The 25,288-nt window shown below is 36.6% G+C and overlaps 3 protein-coding genes across 4 annotated transcripts; 2 read left to right on the plus strand and 1 right to left on the minus strand.

The window, feature by feature from the left end:
- Positions 1-1,881: 1,881 nt before the first annotated feature.
- bicdl2 (BICD family like cargo adaptor 2) lies at positions 1,882-15,630 on the minus strand. Of its 2 annotated transcripts, XM_055200443.2 has the most exons (9): positions 15,001-15,630; positions 11,980-12,195; positions 11,645-11,761; positions 8,836-8,982; positions 7,242-7,388; positions 3,173-3,247; positions 3,008-3,090; positions 2,696-2,810; positions 1,882-2,275 (listed from the first exon to the last, which is right to left on the minus strand). In XM_055200443.2, exons 1-9 carry the CDS (start codon positions 15,262-15,264, stop codon positions 2,099-2,101), a joined length of 1,341 nt encoding a protein of 446 aa, XP_055056418.2. In that variant the 5' UTR covers positions 15,265-15,630; the 3' UTR covers positions 1,882-2,098. The 2 variants fall into 2 exon arrangements, with proteins under 2 accessions (XP_055056418.2, XP_055056419.2); XM_055200444.2 differs by lacking the exon at positions 7,242-7,388.
- Positions 15,631-18,572: 2,942 nt separating this feature from the next.
- On the plus strand, positions 18,573-19,665 carry mia (MIA SH3 domain containing). The gene is made up of 4 exons (XM_055200450.2): positions 18,573-18,736; positions 18,952-19,085; positions 19,235-19,345; positions 19,434-19,665. The coding sequence occupies exons 1-4, from the start codon at positions 18,613-18,615 to the stop codon at positions 19,455-19,457; spliced, it is 393 nt and encodes a 130-aa protein (XP_055056425.1). The 5' UTR covers positions 18,573-18,612; the 3' UTR covers positions 19,458-19,665.
- A 74-nt stretch (positions 19,666-19,739) lies between these two features.
- cfap68 (cilia and flagella associated protein 68) lies at positions 19,740-24,363 on the plus strand. The gene is made up of 4 exons (XM_055200448.2): positions 19,740-19,876; positions 21,371-21,642; positions 22,900-22,969; positions 23,055-24,363. Exons 2-4 carry the CDS (start codon positions 21,400-21,402, stop codon positions 23,213-23,215), a joined length of 474 nt encoding a protein of 157 aa, XP_055056423.2. The 5' UTR covers positions 19,740-19,876; positions 21,371-21,399; the 3' UTR covers positions 23,216-24,363.
- Positions 24,364-25,288: the final 925 nt, after the last annotated feature.

Genomic DNA, 25,288 nt, shown 5'->3' on the forward strand with positions numbered 1-25,288 from the left:
TTTAAAATTAGCGTGGTTACTTTAAATTTGCCTTTCCACTGTACACGACAAATGATGGCCAATACACCAAGAGGAGAGTCAAAAAGGGGTTGCATGGGGGCCAACGATCTGTGAGTGCATAATTTTCGGATCCGATTTAAGCTTTGGATGCATAAAAAAAAGTTTGTTAGTTTGTTCCAATCAAAACACTGTGTGCAAGGTGACAATAATTCATTCTTTTTTGTTGAACTTTATTAGTAACACTTATGGAAGCCCATTTCCGCCACATAAGAAAAAAATCATGTTCTGGTAAAAGTCGAAATTACACTGAAAAAAATGATTCATTCAATTTACTCATTTTTTTTAAGGTAAGTGGTTGCAATCAATCTATTTAAGCTACATTTAAACAAAAAAAATTTAAATACAAAATAAAACAAAAAACTTTTGTTTAAATGTAGCTTAAATAAATTGACTGCAACCACCTACCCCAAAAAATTAGTAAATTGAATGAATCTTTTTTTTCAGTGTATGACTTAAGAGATAAAAAGTTGAAGTTATGACATTATTTGATAAAAAGTCATAATTATGACCTTAAAATTCATAATTTTGAGATAAAAAGTAAGTTTTACTTGAAATTTAAACCAATTGCATAAAATGGGCAATACATTTGTTACAGTATTTATTAATCTTTGTTATTGTTAGTTAATAAAAATAAGCTTTTAATTGTTTATTCATGTTAGTTCACAGTGCATTAACTAACGTTAACAAGATTTTAATAAAATACTAGTAATTGTTGAAAATTAACATTAACAAAGATTAATAAATGCTATATAAGCATTATATTTATATATACAGTTCATTATTCGTTCATGTTAACTTATGTAGTTAACTAATGAACCCTTATTGTAAAGTGTTACCAAAATAATATATATAAATCGGAGGATAGTTTCGCCTGCATCATATTTACATTTTTAAAATCTGGCCCTAGAAGAAGAGTAGTTTAAGACCCCTTTAACCTGGATTTTACAGACAGGGTCACATGTGTAAAAATCAAATTGTAGAGGTTTTCATTACATGTTTGTTTACTACAGATTTATTCCTTAATGAAAGCCGCCTGTAATGTTGCGTTCACATCAGCCGTGGTAGAGGCGTCAAGTGCGAGTGATTTCAATGTTAAGTCAATGTTAAGACGCGTTGACGCGCATCTGGAGGTCTCACAACGCGAATGAGGTGTTTAGCGCGGCGCAGTAGACGCGATTCCACCTCATTTGTGCATCTAGTTCGCGCGAATTGAGCGCCTGGCGTGGTACTCACAAATGGTGCATTTTGCGTTTGACGCAAATTTGCGTCTGATGCCCGAGTTGAAAAATTTTAACTTTGGCGGATTTTCGTGTCGCGTTAACCAATCAGGAGCCTGCTTGCTGCTGTGGAGGCAGCCCCCGCCCTGAGTCACTCATTCAATATGAAGGAACGATTGATATTGTCTGTGAGCAGTAACCCGGAGCTATACAACACAAGTTCTTATTTCTATAGAGACAGGAATAAAAAGGACCTCGCTTGGAAGAGTGTCAGTGATGAGAGTGATGTTTATCGACCAGCGGCATTTCCGCCTTTTTTTAACTATTATCCCAGTATAGTAAGGTGACCAAATACAAACCGGTAACTCTCTTGATAAATGCACAACATCAGCCATCTTGCAAACAGACAACCGCATAGCACTTGGCCCTCCCACAAGAAGCAGATTTTGCCTTTGAATGCATTCATACTGTTCAAGCTGCAAACTAGGCACGGTAGACGCGATTTTGATGCCTCAAACGCGGTTGGTGTAAACACAGTATAAAAATGTATTTTAATTTAAAGATAAAATTATATACACCATCTATAAAAGAGTCAAAACACACACACATGCTATATATTTATTTAAATTGATGCCTTGTAAGTTTGCACCGAAAATAAATAGCGATCAACATCAATGTGCAATAATGCCAAAGTAGAGTACATTAATTGATTTCTATTTACACAACTGGGTGATTCTGTAAATTATTTACAATGCTGAATCAAAAATACACAGCTTTTTAATATTATGCAATCAACTATAACTTCCTTTATTGTCCTCCAATTAATCTCCCCCAAATAGTGAAGAAAAAAAGCTTTTCCTTCCATCTTCCCCACGTAACCGCAGAGACCTGGTGGTTCGAGAGCCTCTCTGAAAACCTCGCTCTTCCATGTCCTTTTCCTTTTCCCTCTCTTGCTGCTGAAGTTGAACCTGATGGCAGATCACCAGACGCATGTCCTCCTACGGCACAAATTTGCAAGTCAATTTAAGGAAAAGACCAGGCATTTTTTCCAAGATGATGTGAGAGGTGCGTCCCCATGCAAAACTTAACAACACTGCTGACTGCTAGCGGATTGCTATGTGGTTGATTTCTGGAACAGCCCAACCCAAAGTTTATTCTGGTCTCTACACTGACACTTAAAAATTACGTACCTTTGTATGTAAATTATGCATATAAGTACCTCAAAAGCACATATATGGACATTTTTAAAGGGTACCATCCCAGTGACAGCTTTTGTATTTTTATCTCTACCAGCCAAATGTAATACTTATTGTTATGGGTTTATTTAAATCGCTATCCCAAGTACAACAGCTATAAAAACTTATAATTCTTTACTAACAAAACATAATTTATATACTGTATGTCAAAACAATACCAACCTGCCAAGACTCGACTTCCTGTGACAGTGCCACCTTGTGTTTGATGGTGTTGAGAAGTTGCTGGTTAAGTGCATCTCGTTCTTGCCGAGCCAAAATGATCTCCTCCTCCAAGGCACTGCATTAATAACAAAATAGGAATGTAAATAAATCTGTGTTTGTTTGTAACAATGAATGTCACATTCCAGTCTTTCGTACAAAACGTGCCCTTCCGTCTTTGACAAATCAGCCGATTATCACTTCAACAAAACACACAAAGAACAAAACCACACCTTTCATTGAATACAACAAGCTGCACCTTGATCCAGTTCTCACCTGTACGTAGGTTTACCAGGATTGTTACGAAACAGCTTGGTCTCCTCCCTCAGCTCCTCTAATTCAGTTTCTTTGGCCTGTATCTGGTGATTGAACAAAGTGTTAGATATAGACACTCTATACACGTGTTGTTGTGATGTCACATGTTATGAAATAAGGCCTAACCTCCTCCTGCAACCTCTGGATCTCTTCTTCTTTGACTTGTAAAATGGCCGAATGGGCCAAGATGGTTTCTTTGGCCTGTCGAAGATTGAAATACAACAAAACTGAGTGAAAACTGTTCATTGACATTTCAAAACGTGACAGAAAGAAACAAGCACATTTGTGACCCTGGACCACCAAACCAGTCATAAGTAGCACGAGTATATTTGAAGCAATAGCCAAAAATACAGTGTATGAGTAAAAATTTTGCTTTTTTTATGCCAAAAATCATTAGGATATTAAGTAAAGATCATGTTCCATGAAGATATTCCATGAAGATATATTGAACATGTATTTATCATTAGAAATATGTGTTGTTAAGGACTTCATTTGAACCACTTTAAAAGGAGATTATCTCAATATTTAGATTTTTGCATCTAGTTGCATCTCAGCCAAATATTCACTGCAAAAAAAAAAACTTTCTTAGTATTTTTGTCTTGTTTTCAGTAGAAATATCTAAAAAATTTTAATAAAGCTGTATTTTCTTGATGAGCAAATGACCTAAGAAAATGTGTCTAGTTTTTAGACAAAACATATGAAATTTAAGTGAATTTGTGCTTAAAACAAGCAAAAAAATAAAAAAATAAATGGAATAAGACTTTTTTTCTTGAATTTACTTAATACAAGGTTTCAAAGCAAAAATTCAGCAAAAAATGTCTTATTCCATTGGCAGATTTTTTGCTTGTTTTAAGCACAAAAAATTATTTTTAAATATTTCTACTGAAAACAAGACAAAGATAGTAAGTAAAAAAGTCACCTTTTGCAGTGTTGTCCTATCCTAACAAACCATACATATTATTTATTTATTTAGTTTATTTATTATTATTCAACACACAAAAATGGCTGGGTTATTTTTGACCCATGTTGGGTAAATATTGAACAAAACACAATGCTGGGTTAAAAATGACCCAATGTTGGTTTGTTGTTATGCAGCCATGGGTTGTAATAACCCAGCAGTTGGGGTTAAAAATGGATCAATTTTAATCCAGCGTGTGTTCTGTCCAATATTTACCCAACATGGGTACAAAAAAAACGTATAAATCTCAATAAAAACATGACCCTTATGACCCTTATGTTTTGTGCTCCAGGATCACATTTATGTAACACTTATGGATCATAGACACACACGTTTTTTAAATGCAACCATTGACAGCAACCATTGACAGATGTAAAGAATAAATACAGATGCCAACAAAGCTGTTTGTTGTTATCAAGTGTTAAAAGTATGTAGAAATATTTTATCGTCCAGCAATTTGTTTAAAAGACGTCAAAAAGATGTTATTTTATGTTAAAGGTGCTGTGTGTAGATTTTAGCGCCATCTTGGAGTAAGATTGCGAATTGCAACCAACGGCTCAGTCCAGAGCAACCCCTCCCTTTCGAAACACACAGAGAAGCTACGATACCCACCACAGGACAAGAAACATGCTTCTTTAGAGCAGTTTGTCCATTTAGGGCTACTGTAGAAGCATGGCGGTGCAAAATGGCGACTTCCATGTAAGGGGATCCGTGCTGTATGTAGATAAAAACAGCTCATTCGTAGGTAATAAAAACATATCTGATTGTTATTTAAGGTGTTTATTGCATTTCTTTCCTCCTAAAATGTACTGCACCTTTTAAGTCATTTATTAGTGTGGATGGTGCATTGCAAAGATACAGAGGGAAAATTCAAGAGTTTACCAAAATGACCATAAATCAAATTTTTATTTTTGCTGTAGGTTGCAGGTCCAGTTTGCTGTTCTTTCCACACTTTCATAACACATCTCACTGATTCCTATTTGTCAAATACTCAACCAGTGTTTTCAGTGTGTTCAGCTTAAATGCATGGAAAACATTGAGACCTGACTTACTCAGACACCAAAGTTTGGTGGTATTAACCACATATATCTCTGTCTCTGTCTTTCATATGAGGAGAAAGACATTTCAAATGTGATATTTGGTTCTATTCTGTACATACTTTATAGATGTATTGTAAATAAGGTTGTCATTACTGTAGAATAACTAAACAGAACAGGATTAAGCACTCAAAAGAGGAATAATAAATATGTACACTGCCTTAGTAACGAAAAGATTAGAATAAAGCCATTTATAAAAGAATAATTCACCCAAAAATGAACATTTCCTCACCCTCATGCCATCTCAGATGTATTTAAAGAGAAACATGATTAATTTGACATAAAACGCATGTCAATAACTTCCAATCTCATTTATTCTTGCATGTCTGGTGACTAGTTGTTATATGATAGTTTATCACAAGACATGCCAATGAGCCAATTTTAGAAAAGTTATAGTATGTGACCCTGCCAGGCTAAAGCCTCAATCGAACTGATTTTAATAATTGATTTCACTTTAATTTCAATCTTTGACTTGGGATTAGGGGCGGATAACACAGAACGCATGTGAGCATTATGCGGGCTGTTTATGCGGGCTGAACAGCTCGCATTTTTGCCGCCTGCCGCACCGTGCATTTTTGCAGGAGCGCGCTGAGCGCCTGAAGTTTAAAAAAAGTTTAAAAGAAAAGGGCCCAACAGCGCGTTTTTTCCATTGTCCAATAAATGAGGGGAGAGGCGGGCCTTCCATTATGGTGACAGAAGTTTACATTGCTTGGAACAACTGGGGATTGCACTTACTCAGTAGCTGCATTTTCATTAAAGTTTTGCGCAAAACTTGCGTTATTTTCTAAATGTTGACAAAAAACTCTTGCGAAATGACGACATTTCCATTAACCGATGTTATGCGACTAAAACGTAAGTTTGAACGTAATTCATTACAAAAACCATGACGGCGGGTGTGTTCGGCCTCATACGGCGCCGTGCAGTCCAACATGCGTATGACATCAAAATACCACGTAGGCGACTCAAAAACCAATCGACTCCCAAATCGCACTTGCGATATTTTGATGTCATGCACTTGTCGGTTCTTGTGATCCCACATAAAGATGACCACACCTCGGCTGCGTCCGAAACCGCATACTGTATAGTAGGTACTGAATTAGATGAAGTACCTGCTTACTTGGCGTTAAAACAGTAGGTACTGTATAGTATGAATCCTGGTAGTATGAATGAGATTCGGTTGTACTACATCCGCCATGTTGTTACATCACGTGACATACGTCGTCATCACGTCGTGTCATTTCAGCGCGAAAACAGCCGCGTGCCTCTTCTTCTTCGTTGGATAACTCCTCGTCCGGGGCATCATGGGATAGTGAAGCGTCCATCGTATGCACGCTGCAAAATCTAACCGGAAGTAGTAGGTCATCCGGGTACTTTTCGCATACTGTTTTTCGAATACTATGTATTCGGACATACTACTCGCCTCGCCTACTGCTTTTCGCGTACTATATAGTATGTAGTAGGCGGTTTCGGACGCAGCACTCCTCTGTCTTGTCCACCAAACAAACATACCACGCCATATGTAATGAATAATCATGTGATTTTTACGCCTGTCAGGTGACCTGTAAATGTTTCCATTGCAGTTTTGCGATATATTTGTTCAAATTGCCTGAAAAACCACCTCACCCTGGCATTAAAACGTTTTGAGAAATTGCTGTGTTTCAACTGGGCGCATTTTCATTTCGCTACTTCAATTTGCGCAATTTGAAGGGTAATGGAAACGCAGCTACTGTCTGCGTGTTTGTGTACCTCTCACCCTCGATCAAGGTCAAATCAAGTGTCCTCTTTTAAAAGTTTCTGCTAATATGATGGTTAAGTTCTCTCGTATCATATATTAACCCCCTGAAGTCATTTAAATTGCTTTAATGATGGATGTATAAGCTTAGAGCTTCATTCAATAAAAATTCTGTGCCCTACGTATGAAAATAAAATTGTGGCATTTTAATATAAAATAATTGGTTCGTCAACTGAAAAAAAAATGAAAAAATGAATACATATCTCTAATGGCATGAGTGCGAGTGTGCAAAATATTCATGTGAACTATTATTTTAACTTATTGTAAGCATGCACACCTAGGCAAATTAGTCCCTTGACTAAGCAGCAGTGACTTCTAGCATCCAGCACGAGTAAGGATAAGAGCTACCTGAGACTGCTGGATCTCACTTTGAAGTGACAAAGGGAAACAGGTAGGCTCCCCCAGACTGGCTTCTTCTCCCAAAGCTTCAACCTTTTGCTGCAGAGTACGGTTGACTGTGCGCAGCTGAAACACTATGCTGTGCTCCTGTTCCAGCTGTGAAAGAGCCAGAGACAGCTGGACTGAATCTCTACAAGTGTGGATGCTCTCAGTCTGAGCTCTATAAAGCCTGACCAGCATTCAAAGCTGTGCCATGAAACAAAGACTGCATCCTAAATTCCCAATTGGCATACAATTTATTTGGCATACCTATCAATCCTAAATAGTATGCGAGATAACATATTCTGGATTTGCAGCATGTCCAAAGCAAAATCCCTAAATGAACACTGCTGCAATCTGTAACTTTCTTCATCACCATCTCTGTTTGAAACCTTAAATTGCATTTAACATCTTACTAGTAGATCCATTTTCTTAACTTGAGTTTAGATGTTGGCTGGTTCATTCAGTCACGACCATGGTGTTCAGTGTTTGTTCTAGTTGGACGTGACTCTTAGCTTGTTAGTTTTTTCTAACTCTTATAACTTTGTGTTTGGAAAAACTTTTTTGTTATGGAAAAGAAAGACTATAGTGCAATTCTTTGTTGGTGGTTCGTACATAAGTCTAAATATCATCATCATCATCATCATCAAGAAAATGTAATTATTAATTTAGCGTTTGCACACGTATCAGAAGCATCTTTTTCTGTCAATAATGTGATACCCAGCACTCTCATAGAAGTTTTATATTCTGAAGAATTGTGTTACACTGAAAAGTCTAACTAAAACAAACATTAATCACCATAATCGACTTTAAATGAAACAGCCAACATCTAAACCTAAGTTAATAAATAACTCCACAAGTAAGAGATGGTGATAGAGAGGATAAAGTTATAGATTGCACTGCTTCAGTGTTACTTTTTAAACACCCAGAAGTGTTCATTTAACACAGGGGATTTTGCAGTGTACGCAAAACCTCTGATGTGTGTAGAGTTATGTTATTTCAGCTATCATTCTGTCATTTAAATGCACCTGCATATGATGGGCCCATGTGGTCATGTCACAAAAAATCGGGATGACACAGCTTATCCTATACTGTTCTTAAACATTACGAATCCCAACAGGTGATGTTATAAGTTATATAATGGTTCATTTTATTATTATGGTTAGTGTTAGTATACAAAAAATTCAAGTGAGAAGTTGAACGAGATCAAGTCATAATAGGCCGGATTCAAACCCGCGTCCCCAAGAGCACATGCAACACCGATTATACCGCAGCTCATGTAAGCTTTATTCATTACATGCAAATACAAACAGCATGCAAGCAGGTGCGTTGAGGTGTAACATGCATGTGTTTAATGTAGATTTACTGAATCCACGCATGTTCCGATCTTGACCGTGTTACTAAACATTCAGATGGAAATAGTCTCATCAATCTGTTCTTACGTAGAATGTACTGTATGGTCTGAATTTGAAATGTGTGTGTTGCATTTAAATATCACACAGAATATATCCTACCTACCAACAGATCCCTTCCCTCCCCAGTCACATTAACAGATCATAATCACCTCAGTTTCTTTATCCTTCAGGCTGGTCTGTAGATCCATCACTCTCTCTCTTAATCCATCCCTCTCAGATCTCAGACGGTCATTGTCTTCTTGAGTTGATTTCAGCCGGTCGTCTAAATGAGCACATCGCTCTTTTAAAACCGTGTTCTGTAATTGGGAAATCAAAAGCAAACAAATGTTATTCAACATATTTCAACACAAATGCTGAAGTTTTCCTTATAGGATATTGTCCAGTGTTGCGGTTGATCACTATACTGTATGTAGGCCAATGCTCATGTTTAAACCCCATTCACACAGACCTTTGGTCCCAGAAAATACCCGTAAAATTGCCAGACAAGCGTCTGTGTGAACACAAACTCATCGCGTTAATCTTCTGGGATCGTTGCCGGAAAGAGGACCTAGTCAGATACACGGATAACCCTCTGTGTGAACAAGAAGCCGAAAGAATGCCGTAATGGGCGTGTTGTAGTGAGGAGGCGCGCATCATCGCAACAAAAGTTATGGTTCAGCTCTTTAAAACGAGAGATAACATGCATATAAACATTCACCACGAGAAATGTTGCAAACTATATTGACGCAGTTATCAGGAAATGATAAATGAGACGCATAAACAATGACACACGTGCCGTAGTGAGGCAACATGCGTGTCATGGCAACATGAAATTGGTTCAACTCTTTAAAATGAAGGATTTACAACATTCACGATGAGAAATGTCAGCAAACTGGACTGAAGCAGATATCAGGTAAGTTAGCTCATTACTTACTGCGTTGAAACGGAGATCAAACGAAAATACCCGCGCGTCATCCCAACAAGATATATCGTTCAGCTCCTCAAAATGCGGGTTTTAAATGCATATAAAAAATCACGATGAGAAATGTCTGAAAACTGTAATAAAGCAGAGATCAGGGAGCTCGTCAAATATCCACTCTGAAGCTGAGATCATTCACCAGCATTAGAACGGCACGTCACACGCTCCTTTATAATCTTATCATAAACAAAAATGCACACTAGTGGTTCTTGGAGAGAGAAATAATATATAATATGCAAACTTCAGACGCTGCGTAGAAGAGAGGACGGGACTTTCAACAGATCACGTGTCTTTCCGGGACCATCAGATGCCGGGTAATCGTGGCAGTGTGAATGAACAAAAATGTAAGGATCCCGGAAAAATCCCGGGTGCCTTTCCCGTGTATTTTACGGAATGTCTGTGTGAAAAGGGCTTTAGTTGATATATATGGGGGAACACTGTATTTTTGCATTTAATTATGTAAATAAAGTTTACTGAGCTTTTTTCATCTTTTTAACATTCCTAAGTGGGGATGGACACTTATTATGCCCATTTACAACATGTAATATAAGTCACACACCTATTTGGGTGAGAGCAAAAGCTTTTGTGTGTTTTTTGTGTACTGCTCCTCACTCCCTTACTAAAACAGATCTGTTTTAACTAAAAGCCCTCACTGTCTGATTCCTGTGAATACAGTCTAAACAATAGTGTCTCACTATTAAGATATGGAGGACAGCATACAACTTCCTGAGGACGGAAACTATGGTAATATAGGACTGTCATTCAGTGGCCATGGGTGGGGCTTTATCAGTGTGACATCACATTGATAAGAGAATTAAAACAGCATGTCTAATGAGACTGATTAGGTTTGGGGATTGCATTTATGTCCAAACACCTTGTAAAAGTAAATTTTGCATAATATGTGCCCTTTAAAGAAAACCAAAATACGACAAATACTAAGCAATTTATGTTAGTTTTTCCAATTAAAGTTATTTACATTAGCAAAATATGGTAGCCTCAGACTTTGGACGAAAACAGGTTAATAATGGCCAGTAAGAAGAATGCAGATGTGCTAACTTTTACACCTAATTTGTATAATATTTACAAAACGTCTAAAAACAGAAAATGTCAGTTTTGGACCAATTCAGTAAATTTACCAAAATTTTAGGAATGGGTAAAATTAGCAAAAATTATTTCAATCGCCCGAAAAACCTTTCTGTTCTTTAAATTTGTTGTTCATAATGAAAAGGCACTTGGATGTGAAGCCAATGTAACATTTATAGGGCACATTTCGCAAGGGCACACTTTTTTAAGATGTCAAATAAATCTTTGATGTCCCCAAAATACATATGTAAAGTTCTATAATCAAAATATCATATAGATAATTTATTATAACTTGTTAAAATTGCCACTTTGTAGGTGTGAGCAAAAATGTGTAATTTTTGGGTGTGTCCTTTTAAATGCAAATGAGCTGATCTCTGCTGTGAAGGGTGGTGCCGTGGTTGGATAGTGCAGATTAAGTGGCGGTATTATCCCCTTCTGACATCACAAGGGGAAACAAATTTCAATGACCTTAGTTTACCAAAACTAAGTTACTGGGTTGATCTTTTACACATTTTTTAGGTTGATACAAACACCGGGGATCCAATTATAGCACTTAAACATGGAAAAAGTCAAGATTTTCATTAAAGGCCCCCTTTAAATTATGAAAATTATTCAATTCAGCAAAGTCTTAATTAAACAGTACCTCAAAATAACATATCGGCAGTACGTGTCTTGCATTAGTAGCTTATTTAAAAAGGGTATATTTATAAATCTTATGCATAATAAGTGTTTATTTAGTATCTCCGATTTTGTGTTTGTGTTTTATCAGCCTCATATTGGCCACACTGCTTTCTCAATTTCGGTATTGGCTATTAAGAAACCCAATATAATAATTCAAATATAATTGGCATGGTAGATACATTGGTCTTTTACTATTTGGACCATCTGGTTTGAGTCATTACGTGGCTTATTTATACCTCTGCTTGCAGACTTTCCAGTCTAGCAGAGCTTATAGATTTGCTGAAACTCGAATCCTCCATTTCTTCTCTTAAAGTACGAAGTTCAGTCCGTAAAGTGTGTTCTAAAGACACCGCCTGAAAGAAAGAGAGAGAGAGAAAGTTTGGACCAAATCCATCTTTTCTGGGACTGCTGACAACAATGTTACAGATACCTAAACTCGCTTTTCTGCATTCCAACCCTCTATTCCACCTCTATCATAACGTCACTAAACAAATTTAGCCTATGACAGCTGAATGCCTCTGAAAAGACATTTTATTTGGGTGGTATTAGTTTTTGACTTCTGATTGATCACCTCTGCCAGCTGTTCAACAAGTTTTTGGTTGTGATTGGACAGCTGGGTGAGCTGCTCGCTCTCCTCACGGCGCCGGTCGCGACTCTGAGCGTGCTTTTGATCCAGCTGCTCCCGGAACGCCGTGATGTCAGCCTGTAATTCCGCTTCCCGCTGAATTGCCTCCAGGTCTCGTACCTCCAGGCGTCGCTGCAGCAGGTGTTTCTCCTGCTGTGCCGCCTGTTATAAAGACACACGTATTTTGTTTATTGCTAAATCAGAGATATGATGTAAGTTTCCCTATCACTGGAATTTTGATTATCTTTCCAGGTTCATTAAATCATAAAAAGAAATGCAACAATATGTTCTGTTCACACTTATATGTCTTATTTTTTATTTTCCTTATTTACTTACACTCAACAAAACAACAGAATCTGTTTTATTTTAGGGACAACACAGTGTATGTGTTATCCCAAACTAGACACATCTGTGTTATTATTGGAACAACACATTAGTTGTAACTTTTAACAGAACTTGTGTTGTCCCTTTTATTTGTTTTGATACAAAACGTGATACACGTGTTAAAATGACACATAATGGCATAACTCAAACAATGTGTAAAAAATTAACTTTTTTAAAATGTAGCAATACTTCTAGTACCTGGTATAGATTACCAGTAGTAATTAGTTTCCAAAATGTTCATGGTTTATTGGTATATTTTGTGGGATACATTAGGTGTTTTTATTGGGTTATGATGTTGTTGTGTCTTTCCCACGTATTTATTGTAATAGAATAAAACAATTTAGCTATCAAGCTAGCAATCTGACAAAATCTTAGAGCTTCTTTTCAACACACAGTTCCACATCAGGTCACTATAACTACCATATCCAAATTAATTAGAGCTGGATGGTATATCTTCGGTAATATATCGGTATTATTTCCCAGCAGGACACGTGATGAGACTATACCGTCTATATTGGTATGGTCTATAGGCATGGGCCGATTACCGGGTTCAAGGTATACCAAGGTTTTAAAGAGTCAAGGTTTCGAAACTAACATTTTCTATGAATACCGTTTCCAAAGTATGAGCTGTGTTTACACAAAATTAATTAAATCATTAAGTCATGTAATTTACATTTAATATATATTATAAAAAAGATATATATATTTTGAAGAAAATTATAATTTAAAAGGATTTATTTTTGCCCGGCATACATATTTTATGTTTCTTAAAAATAAAATAAAATTAATAACGATTAATCGCGATTAATCTATAGCAGAATAAAAGTTTTTGTTAACATCATATATGTGTGTGTGAACTGTGTATAATAACTTTGTATAGATAAATGCACACACATGCATGTAAATATTAAAGAAATGTTTGCATGTGTATATACATTTGTATATTTATGTATAATGTATATTATATATACACATATAAACGTAGCGTAACTTCTTTACATTACATTAGTAACACGCACGCTTATAATGTTGATTCATAGCCGCAACAAATTTAGCTGCTTGTGCTATCGTGTACTATGTTGTGCTATGTGTCGATTTTCTGTGCTTTTCACTGCTTGTATTAATGTAAAGCTGCTTTGAAACAATCACCAATTGAGAAAAGCGCTATATTAATAAAATTGAATTGAATAAATATAAATACTTAATATATAAATATATATTTTTTATTAAAATTATACATGCATGTGTGCATATTTATACATATATAATTCACACATAGTTCACACACACATATGATGTAAACAAAAACTTTTATTCTGCTATAGATTAATCGCGATTAATCGTTATGCATCCCTAATTGTGTCCAGTTAAAAAGTTGTTGTTTGTATACATAGGCGTAGGGATGGGCAATATAAACGATATGCGGTATAAACGATACAAAATTGGCATACGATAGAGATTTTAATTCTATTGCGATAATGCATGTTAATTACACAATCTACCCGCAAAATTTAGAGCCACGAGCTGCAGCCGGCTGCAACGCATCATCATATTCGTCATTTTGAATAAACATGGCTGAAAGCGTCAGCGAAATAGAGGAGCTCGTGAAAAGACCGGTGCAACATCTACTATTTGGACTTGGTTTGGATTTAAGCTGTCCAACAAGCAGCCGGAAAATATACTCTGTAGAGCAGGGGTGTCCAATACGTTGATCGCGATTGACCAGTCGATCGCAAAGGCAATGCGGGTAGATCGCACATAAGTTAACTGCTGCTCCACGCGCGGAATTGGCATTATGGTCTTTAATTGTGAAACACGCAAGTCTTTTAGAGTCGTTGCGCCTTTCTTCTCAAATGTGTTTTTATAAATCTTATGCCAGGCCGCTGCAGCTCAGTCGTGTAACTTCCAAAATTCACCAGGATGTGCATTCTTGCCTTCACGCAGGAGCTGATCCACGGTGTGTGTGCGCGCGCATGCGTGAGCAAACGAGAGAGAGAGAGAGGCAGCGTAGTGCTGATTTGTATGCTTCTGATACTGTTGTCATTTTCTAGTAGATGGATTGACATTACCAGGGCCATAATGGTTTACTTGTATAAAAAAATACATTTAGCAGTTTGGCTTTCCTAAGGGTCCATATAACGAGTCTATTAAAAGCAACATATCTCAATACATATCGCAAGAGGCAGCAATGCATATCGGCATATGGATTTTAGGCCATATCGCCCATCCCTACGTAGGCGTCTAAAAATAACACATTTTAGTGGTGCAATGTCAAAACCGCAATACTGTGAAACTGTGGTATTTTTGCTTAAGGTTATCATAATGCCAAAATCTCATACCGGACCATGCCTAATCTGATATAACCCTCCTTTATCACAACGAAAGCTCTCACACTGAGGTCATACGTGAGCTTTCCGCCCAGCTTGCTTGTTGTGTATTTTCAAACAGGGAGGAAACCCCTATCTTTAAATTTGATATTTATTGTGTGACATCTCAAATGAGGCTTTGACTTATATGTTAAAATTTTTCCTCCTTGTAGATTAATCACCGAGATATGAATTTAGGTGTATATATCGCCCATACCTCCATGTCCCTTTCCATCTGCTCCAGCTGGGCAGCCAGCTCCTCATTTTTCTCCAGCAAAGCTTGTCCCACCTCTGCGGCCAAAATCAGGTCCTTTTCCAGCAGCGTCGGGCTACGGTCATCCTGCGGTGAGGCGAGAAGATCATCCGCCCCTATGGCAGGAGCCATGATGCATTGATTAGAGGAAGAGTTCGATGAAGAGAAAGGAAAGAATGATTCCTCCAGGATGGGAGAGGGTAGGTTCTCCTTCTTGGATGAATACATGGGTTGTTTTCGTGTCCAGTGATGATCAGCACTCCCAATGACCTTCCCGATCTTACAGGTTGTGCCAGTGTCAAAAGTTGCAAAACTGCATCTTAGGTTACTCTTAGTAAGGCAAATGTAATTTGTTTTCCGATTCCTGTATTCTCCTTAAGGTAGGGTTCGAAAACGCACTTGGTGGCACGGATCTGACACTTACTAATGGTTTCTTTATTGTGCAACTAGCTGGCTTTGTACATCCTTTGAATTGTGATCAACCCAGGTGTGTGTCAGGTGTAGGGTGGATCTTGAGGCGTACTGAAACTTCTTCTAAGGGTGTTATCTTCAATACTTATCGTCTGATTTTTCGGTGACCTTCGTTGTATATTTCTACTGAAAAAAAAATTAAATAAGTAATAATTGCATTTGCACTTAGCATCGTAATTCCAGACACAAAGCAAAAAGTTTATTCATTCATAATATCTTACTCCCTTGAGCTTCTCTCTGTTTCTATAAATATACATTTCATTACAAACAATGGCATGGATGTTGGCACGACACTGTACCCAGCATCGCCTTGAAGCCATGTTTTGTTGTCTATTGGCTTCCTTTGTATACATAACCAACATAACAAAGTTTCAGTGTCTTTTTCACATTCCAGTAGTCATTCAAGACTCCTCCATGGCCCGGTGACTACACCCCTTACAATGGCTAAACAGGTTTTAAGGAGCATAGACAGGTAAGTCATAAATAGCCCTGAACAATACTGAAATATTGCAGATATATCTTTACGTTTAACATTAAATGAAAAGTTGTTGGATTAAAACCTGCTTCCCTGTCTGTGGCTCTGGATAGAGGAAACAGGGATAGGATGACATATATACTGACGTCATGTAAACCAGCACCTCATCTACTTAAAATGTTTCTACTTAACCATTTACTGGTTATTATCAAACGATTTCAATGACGTGGCGTTTAAACTGTTAATACAATGTTTCAATGGTTTAATGTATACACGTTAACCTCAAACAATCCAAATACTAGTTCGTATCAACTAACTGCAAGTCTCAATTTAAAGAACTCAAAGGAATTTGTTATCAAAATGTTTCCCCCTAAAGTCGCCAAGAAAACGTTCACTCGAGGCATAAATGTCCCAATTGTTTACTTAGTATAAATAACGCTTTGTTTTTCTCACCTGTGAAGTTCCTGATCCAAACTTGGTAGGCAGGCTGACAGGGAGGTAACTACGGGTCGCCTTGGAAGCGCTGCTGTGGCTAATTATGCCACACCTACCCGAAACGTCACTGACTCGGTGGGAGGAGCCGGTGACGCTGGTGTCAGACATACAGGTGATTTTAGCCTTGTTCAACTATCTTATATTTTGAATTAAAAAATCCATCTGTTAAATTTATGATGAATCTTATGATTTTATTTGGAAAAATACATATTCACAAAAGTAAAAGAAATTATTTAAAACCTTGTTTGATTGACTTTGATGTATATATTGAGTCTCTTCAATGTATTGATAACAGAAAATGTAGAGATACACTGTTATACGCCAATGAATTGAAGTTAATTGAAAATTGAACTAGTATATGCTGTCTCACTTTTATTTATTTAATATTATTATTTATTGTTATTTTATTTTATTTTGAATTGGTTTTCTTTTATTTTATTATTTTCTCTGTGTAATGTAAAACCAAATTCCTAAATATGTTACCTCTTTGGATGTCTTGTCATGTTGTATGTTTGTTCAATATATAATAAAAAAATAAAAAAATAACCTTGTTCGACTTCATGCAGCGCCGCAAGGATCGACAGCCGGATGACGTCAAAGTATCGCGAGAGCGAGACGAAATATGATGCGTCATACGGCTGTGGGTTCTTGCGACGCCGAAGCCTATTTGGAACTACGGTTATTTTTTTCTCAAAATTAAGTAAACAAAAGCTTATATTGGTTGAAAAAAATCTAACTTCTCAACATGCTAATGCTTTAAAGTGCAATATTTTAATATAACATGCCAATTCCTTATATTTATATTAAAATACCGTTTTACATCCTAAAATACTGTATAGTTTCACTTTATGTGTCTGCACTTTGTGTGTTAATGAAAAGACATGAAGCATATCTGTCCGGTTAACATTTATTTTCCAATCTAAAATAATTTCTGAATTGTTATCTTGATATCATTACGTCTTTTGTTTATTAAAAAAAAGGAAAATTGTAGTTTAGTTTAGTGATTTATTTATCCCCTTTTGGGGCAATTCATTCGTGGTGCTTCACACAATCACAACGTACACATACAACTTAAAAAATAAAATAAAATACACAAAATACATCAAAAGGAGGAAAATAGGTTTAAATAGGATCCATAAATAAAGATAATAATAATAATAATAAATCATCTAATTCAACTAGGTTTGTTACATAGCCGTATTGCGGCTTCATTTGTGCATTCATTGTGCAAGTCCTAAAATGAAGTGTTGTTGTTTACCATTAAAATCATGTGATTACAATCCTGTATTTTTATAATAGTTTTAACCTGCCATTTTCAGCTTGAATAAAATTAAGACTTGGCATAGAAACTATGGTCAAATGTTTTCCACATGAAGTGTTGACTTAAAAAATATAAAGAACCCATTCAGTGGCTGTTATTGCTGCCTGTCCGTGGTTAAGATAAATGGTGGTATACTTGTATAAAAAATCTGTTTCCTTTAACAGTTCAATAGAAACCATATTATATTTGATATGCAATAAGATATTTTTTGTATTGATTATAATATTCCAAAGTGATCATACATTTTTACGTTTTCAACTGCTGTGAAAGGACGGCTTGTTGCTTGATGGCAACAGCTCCAGTTTTGGTACCTAGGTGCTACCTGTGGACTGAACGTGTGAATCGAGTGTGTATTTATGGGAAATGAGGCAGGAATAGAAAAAAAACAGTATTTGAACACCCACTATTTCCTGTTTTTTCTCACATACCCTGAAAGAGGCTAGTTACTGCCAAAGGTCCTGATTCAGATTATATACCTCAGCTTAAAAAAAGGTTTGTTTACCAATTTCAATGCACAATAAATAAGTCACTTTTATTCACAATAAATCAGATTCTGTATTATTTTAATTGCTATATAGTTTGCATTTTGTATTTACAAATAAATGGTACATTTTTGTCATTTTTGTTGCCAAGTTAAAAGTTAAATAAAAAATCTTCTTGTGTGTTATATCTGAGAAAACAGATCATTTGATTAATTGCAATTTAATATTAAATATAAATATTTTCTAAAAATGGGAGGATCTTGTCTTCAACTTGGCCCCTCCCATTTGAGCTTTAGTCCACTTTTCAGACTAACTAAGAATCAAACACAGAGATGGAGGGGCACAACTGGACTTTTCTCCTGGTATTGTGCTGTCTTCTGCCACTGGCAACTCCGGCTGCCAGGCATATGCCAAAGCTCTCAGACAAGAAGCTATGCGCTGATTCAGAATGTAACTGTGAGTACTGCAAACATATTCAACTTTTTTGATAAAAAATAGAATTTTGTGTTTACGCACAGTGAGTAATTTGGGTGCAAATTTATGCGAGACTTATAATGTTATATCAAAGTCTGATTTATTTAAGCGAGTTTAGCATGCCACACTGCATGATAATGCTGTCACTGTGTAATGCCAATTTTTCTTCATTAAACTGTGTGGTTGTGTGTACACAGATCCTATACTCATTGCTAAAGCTCTACATGATTATTATCCACAAGACTGTCGCTTCATACCAATCTACCAAGGCCAAATTGTCTATGTGTATGCAATGCTGAAAGACCAAGGGAACCTTTTCTGGGCTGGAAGTGTAAGTATAAGTATTGTGTTATAATGGGATTTGAGGTCTAAACTGCTTTACTTATGCTTTACTTGTTTTTACAAAATGAGCAAAAATAAATGCACCCCCCACCCTTCCCTGTAAAACTGATGTATTAAAGAGGATAATTGTTTCTGAAGGTTCAAGGGTCGTATTATGGAGCTCAGGAGGCTCGTCTGGGATATTTCCCGAGCAGTGTTGTTGAAGAGACGTATGCATTAACGCCTGCTGAGGTTGAGGTTACAACTACCGTGCGTACCATTAGCCTAACATAAACAAAAATCAAGTTAAATAGAAAGAATCTACAAGTGGTCATTTTAATTTTCTTTTTCTTTTCAGAAATGGGACTTCTACTGCCATTAGGATTGCATGATTCTCCCAAGGAATTGCAACACAATTCTTAGTTCCACTTTGCACTTTAAGACGTTTGTATAGGCTACATGTATTGCCAATAATATGCAACTTACCTTTACAGTACTAAAAACATTTAGGACTGTGCTGAGTAACGGTTTGCTTGAGACTGTAAATGCATGTGTGAATTAAAATGAGCTGCTGCTTTATTGGTCTGAAATCATTGAAAATGAATCATGTGATGTTTGTGGTAACAAAGCACCTGAAAGAAAAAATCAATTTCTGCTCAAACAAGGATTGATTGGATCTGCCATGTAATTATCTAGGTGCGACTTTCACAGGTATTTGGTTTCTAAAGTTGCGTCATATGTGTTCCCATGGAGACCAAAGGAAGCTCAGACAGGGTGTATATGTGCCGTTCCTGTAGCAAGGTGAGTGCTTTAAAAAATGTAATATAGTATTAACTTAGTTTTTTGTGTTCACAATTTTCATCTGTTTTATCACATTTTTTAAACCATTTATCACATTATTTTGAAAATGGTTAAAAAATTTATTGTAGTAAACTTTTAATGTTGCATTGTGAATCTGGGGGGGGGGGGTTCAAGGCCCTGGGAAGTTTCTGAAAATATACATACATAGATACAGGTAATTGAAAGTGCTTGAATCTATTTTATGCAAGAAGTTTCCTGGAAAAAAAAAGTATTGTGTAGTGTAGGATAATAAGTGGAATGTCTCTTTAAATGTCATATTACCCAGAAGTCAAGTAGAGTTATTTATTTGACACTTTTGGGTAATTTTGAAGCTTGATATGTTTTCTGGTTACAATGGGAGTGGATGGTAACCGCCTCTGTCACACAGTGGCGCTCGTGACTGCTCTAATGCAAATTCAAAATATGTGTTCGGAGTGTCATGTGTGTTGCTCATGTTTTCAAAATATGTGTTTTTTGCGTCATGTTAACCATGTGCATCACGTGTTTTGTCAAAATAAGTGCTTGCTGCACACACAGTAAACTCTGATTACGTATGAGATTATGCGAGTATCTGGCAAACGCGAGCGTCTCTTCTATCATAAACCATTTAGACGCATCTGCAGCAGGCACTTATTTTGACAAAACACTTGATGCACATAGGTTCACTCAACACGCCGAACACATATTTTGAAACGACGAACCACACACATGACGGGCTACATACATGTTGTGACGAACTTCGCATCCTACACCCTCGGAAAAAAAAGTCACTGCTGTCACATCCACTCCCATAGCATCCTGAAAATCCAAAACAACAAGAGTTTTAGTTTTGGGGTGACCTATCCCTTTAAACTTTTTATAAACTTAAAACATGTCCTGTCTTCCTCACATATGATAGGAATCAGAATTTCTGGACAAAACAATGTCTTTTACAAAACACTTTAATTTGCATCTATAATAATTATTAATTTAAAAATAACTTCTTTTTACTGAAAGTATACGCTGTGAAAGCTATACTGATCCACTTTTGGCCTAATGCACAATTTTAAAATTGTATAGCCTATTACAGAATAGATTAAAGGGTTCACCCAAAACTGAAAATTCTCTCATCATTTACTTACTCTCATGTTGTTACAAACCTGTATAAATTTCTTTCTTCTGATGAACACGAAGGAAAATATTTTGAGGAATGTTTGTAACCAAACCGATTGTGAGCCCCATTCACTTCCATAGTATTCTTTTATCCTACTATGGAAGTGAATGGGCCTCATGATCAGTTTGGTTACAAACATTCCTTCCTTCGTGTTCATCAGAATAAAGAAATTTAAGAAATTAAGTTTGTAACAACATGAAATTTGAGTAAATGATGACAGAATTTTCATTTTAGAGTCGTCACTAAATACATAATCTGAAAGACAAAGGCTAAAATAATTTATTTCTCTATTCTTTTCATAGCTCAATAGTAAGAGGCTTTGTCTGTTACGATGGCCACAAACAAGGAATTTTCACAGATACAAACCAGCCCTCCGTTTCATCACATGCTTCGAGCATCTGGGCAGGGTGAGATCTGGTATGATTTCACAGATGAGGAGAAATTTCGCAGGTATGGTTGGCGTTGTTCAACTAATGAAGACTTGTATTCAAATGCCACCCTCATTGGCAACTGGTGTGAGGAAAGACTTGACACTCGACGGACTGTGGCGTTGCGACGCCCCCTGCCGCATCAGGTTGGTATAGTGATGGGAGAAACGAAGCTTTTCGAAGCTTTGAATCAATTGAACCAATTGCTTCACAAATTGATTCAGTTTTTCGAAGCGTTCGAAACACCATAGACGCTGGCGACATCAGCTGGTGAAAATAGTGTAAAAGCAGCTAGATCTGTCCAAAACTTTTTAAAAAATAATAGCAAGATTGTTCTAAAAATATGTTTTTAAGAAAAATAAAGTATTTAATTTAATTAAGACATAATTAAACGTGTATTCTGTGTTTTTAGTTTTATTTATATGGCAACCACTTAAAACGAACTCTCTTTTTAATGTAGCATATTTTTGTCATTAAATCTGTCTATAAACAAAAAGTAGACAAATTGGTAGTGTTATTATTAATTAGAAGGATGAATGTTTTATGAACTTTTATAATAAAACTGACCCGAGTTCACCTACACTGGTCATGTGTGATAAACTCCCCCTAGTGGTAAATCGTCGGATTTTCGAAACAGTTATGACGTAATGAAGCATCGTTTGCTAAAATCACGTGACTTTGGCCAGTTTGAAACAAGCTCCGAACCACTGATTCGAAACCAAAGATTCGTAAATGTTTCGAAGCCTCGTGAAGCGTGCTTCGAAATCGCCCATCACTAGTTGGAACTGAGATCTATAAAGGAATGTGCCTCAGCCATGCTGAAAAACAGCTTAACCACTGGCTGGGTTTAGCTGGTCAGGCAGATCTTGGCTGGTCAGGTTGTCAAGACCAGCTGACCCACCATCTAAGACATATTTGACCAGCTAAACAGTGGGTAAAACAGCCTGCTACTCCAAGACAGTTTACTCTGGTTTCAGCTGTTTTGCAGCAGGGTAAACATAAAATTTGCATTTAGAAGATATGCACATTTAAAACTGCCAATACAGATCAATGATTTATTACATAATTTTTCAAGACTTCAGGTTTCGTCAGATTTTTATGATCAATTAAATGCAAAGTAATCTAAATACTACAGGCTCTTTTAAAAGAAGGAGGGGCCACTAGCTATGCCCCACCCTAACTTCCTGTTTTAATGGAAATTAATAAGTCAACGACTCAAACAAAGCTGTGCATTTCAAAGCATTTCAGTTGGACAAAAATGTTTCATCAATTATGTCACACTTTTGGCTTAATTGTTATTTAATCCACGTGACATTTACACATTCATACACGTGTGGAAATACATAGGGACAGATGTTTTTGTGCATTATCACAAAATAAGTTATAAATTGTTTCCTCTTTAGTTCTCTCATCATTTTGAGACAACGTATCATTCTAGTTATAACAAAGATGAACGGCGACCAATTTACACAAGTAAGTTTTTTATAAACAATGTTATAAGTATTATACAAATTAAATTTTCTTAGCAAATAACCTAATATTTTTTTATATTTATCAGCACCAAAGAAAGAGTCCAGAAGCTTCCCAAGCCACCAGCCAGAGCTGGACCCCCAACACATTAAGTGTTTGCCAAATTCCTGTTACAGACTGGATTTTAAACAACCTGAACACAGAAAAGATCAAGTGCAGGGGAAATCTGTCGGCATGTTTTCACGCTAACACTTATAACCAAATTAGTCAGTATCATTGTTTCATTTACAGTTTTAAGGAAAGGTTTGTTTGCTATTTGGAATAACCTGCATGTCTAGTAGAAATGTAAAAATACCAATGTTTGTGTGTGTCTGTTTTTAGTTTTGTCAGATTGTGTCTTAATTATATTAAATATATTGTACTTGTGTTTTTTTAAGTCCATATTTGATAACAAACGGTATACAGTTCTGTATATGTGTTTATATGTCTATACACTCTAATGGGACGTACACACCAAACGCGAATTCACCGATTTGCGCGAGTCGAGTACATACAAAGTCAATGCAAAGACGCAAATAAACGCAAATTTTGTGAATGCCGCAAATAGGGTGGTGCAATTGCCACAAACAAGTTTAAATCCAGCAAGTAACATTGAGCGAGGAACACGATGAATTCAACGGTTTGCGCGAGTAGATTACATACAAAATCAATGCAAAGATGCAAATAGACTCCCATGGGGCAATGCGAATTGGACGGCGCAATGGCTGTAAAAACACATGCTATTCGCCTCAAACTCGTCTTCGCGCGTGTTGAAAATATTCAACTCAAGGGAAAAATTAGCATGACACAACGTTAAATCCTGCGAGTAATCTAGATCCAGGAACGCAATGCTTTGCATTTGGTATTGGGTGTACACACCAAACGCAAAGCGTGTATTATTTGCTGGATTTAAAGTGCCATTATGTAAGACATGATCACAACTCCCCTGTATGGTTGAAAAGCACAATTGTCTGTTATTGGTGTTGTAAAAATACTGTTGTTGTTTAGCCTCACCGTGGGCAAAGTAATACATGTGAATTTGTTGAGGTTAGGGCATTTCGCATCACCCCGCGCGAGTTTGCGTCTATTCGCGTCTTTGCATTGACCTCGTATGTAATCTTTTATACTATGCGCCCCATATACTACCATTATCATTATTTAGGAACATTACCTTTCAAGAACCATATTTTTAAAGGGGACATATCATGAAATCTGTATTTTTCCATGTTTAAGTGCTATAAATAGGCCCATATTGCTTCTGTCAACCTAGAAAATATGATAAAGAACAACTCAGTAACTTAGTTTTGATAAACCGTTCTTTGCAAACATGTAAAAAAAATAGCTTATTGAAATTTGCCTCACCTTGTGATGTCAGAAGGGGATAATACCACCCATTTAGTGTATATATGAAGAGCTCTTTTCCAAAACGCGATAAACGCCATTTAAAAAAAAAAAAAATGAGTTTGTCATGTCATTTGGCTGTGTATTGAACCTATTCACTGCTCCATGAACGTTTCATGCCAAATCACTACATTTCCTTGTTAAAATGTAGGTACAAGATGCCGTTCTTTTCCAAAACGCGATAAGCGCCGAGTCTATTTTTAGCCTAAACGCGATTTATCCTCTCGACCAATCAGAACTCGATGAGCGTTCGACGCAATCCAATGGCGGCACTCTGAACAGATGTTTGTTTATGTTCATTCATTACTCAAAATGAGGATTAATGTCATGTTAATACATCAACCGGAGAAGGTACCCGTTTGCAAGGCGATCTTCATCAAAGTGTTTGGTATGTACAACTTTCGTTTCAGAACTGGCTCGTTTAATACTGTTTTGTACGTTCGCGATAAAGTTTAATTCCTGTGAAGAAGCCTGCTAACGTATCATGAAAAGTACTGAATAGTTCGATAGCCTGCTGATAGACAGACTGTCGTTTGATACATTGATCAATGTCGTGCAAAAGTACAAAATGTGGCTAGTGACCAATGCAGGGACATCTGTAAAGTTGTGCTTTTTGGATTGGACATTATGAGCGCGTTGTTACATGGTATGTCATTGAGAACAGAACGAGGGGAGCTCGCTGTGTGTGAGGTTAATACAAACTGTGTGTAGACGAGAGAGAGAGATATATATATATATATATGTGTAAGCAAAAGAGGTTCCTGACGCCCTGCTAAGGAGAAAACTGAAATGGTGGAGGGAGTAATAGTTAGTTATGTGTAATTCTGTTTATTTCATACTGGCTCCAATGTATATCACAATCTGAATAATTTACTTATTCAT

The sequence above is a fragment of the Misgurnus anguillicaudatus genome, chromosome 22 (assembly GCF_027580225.2).
Source record: "Misgurnus anguillicaudatus chromosome 22, ASM2758022v2, whole genome shotgun sequence".
Lineage (NCBI taxonomy): Eukaryota > Metazoa > Chordata > Actinopteri > Cypriniformes > Cobitidae > Misgurnus > Misgurnus anguillicaudatus.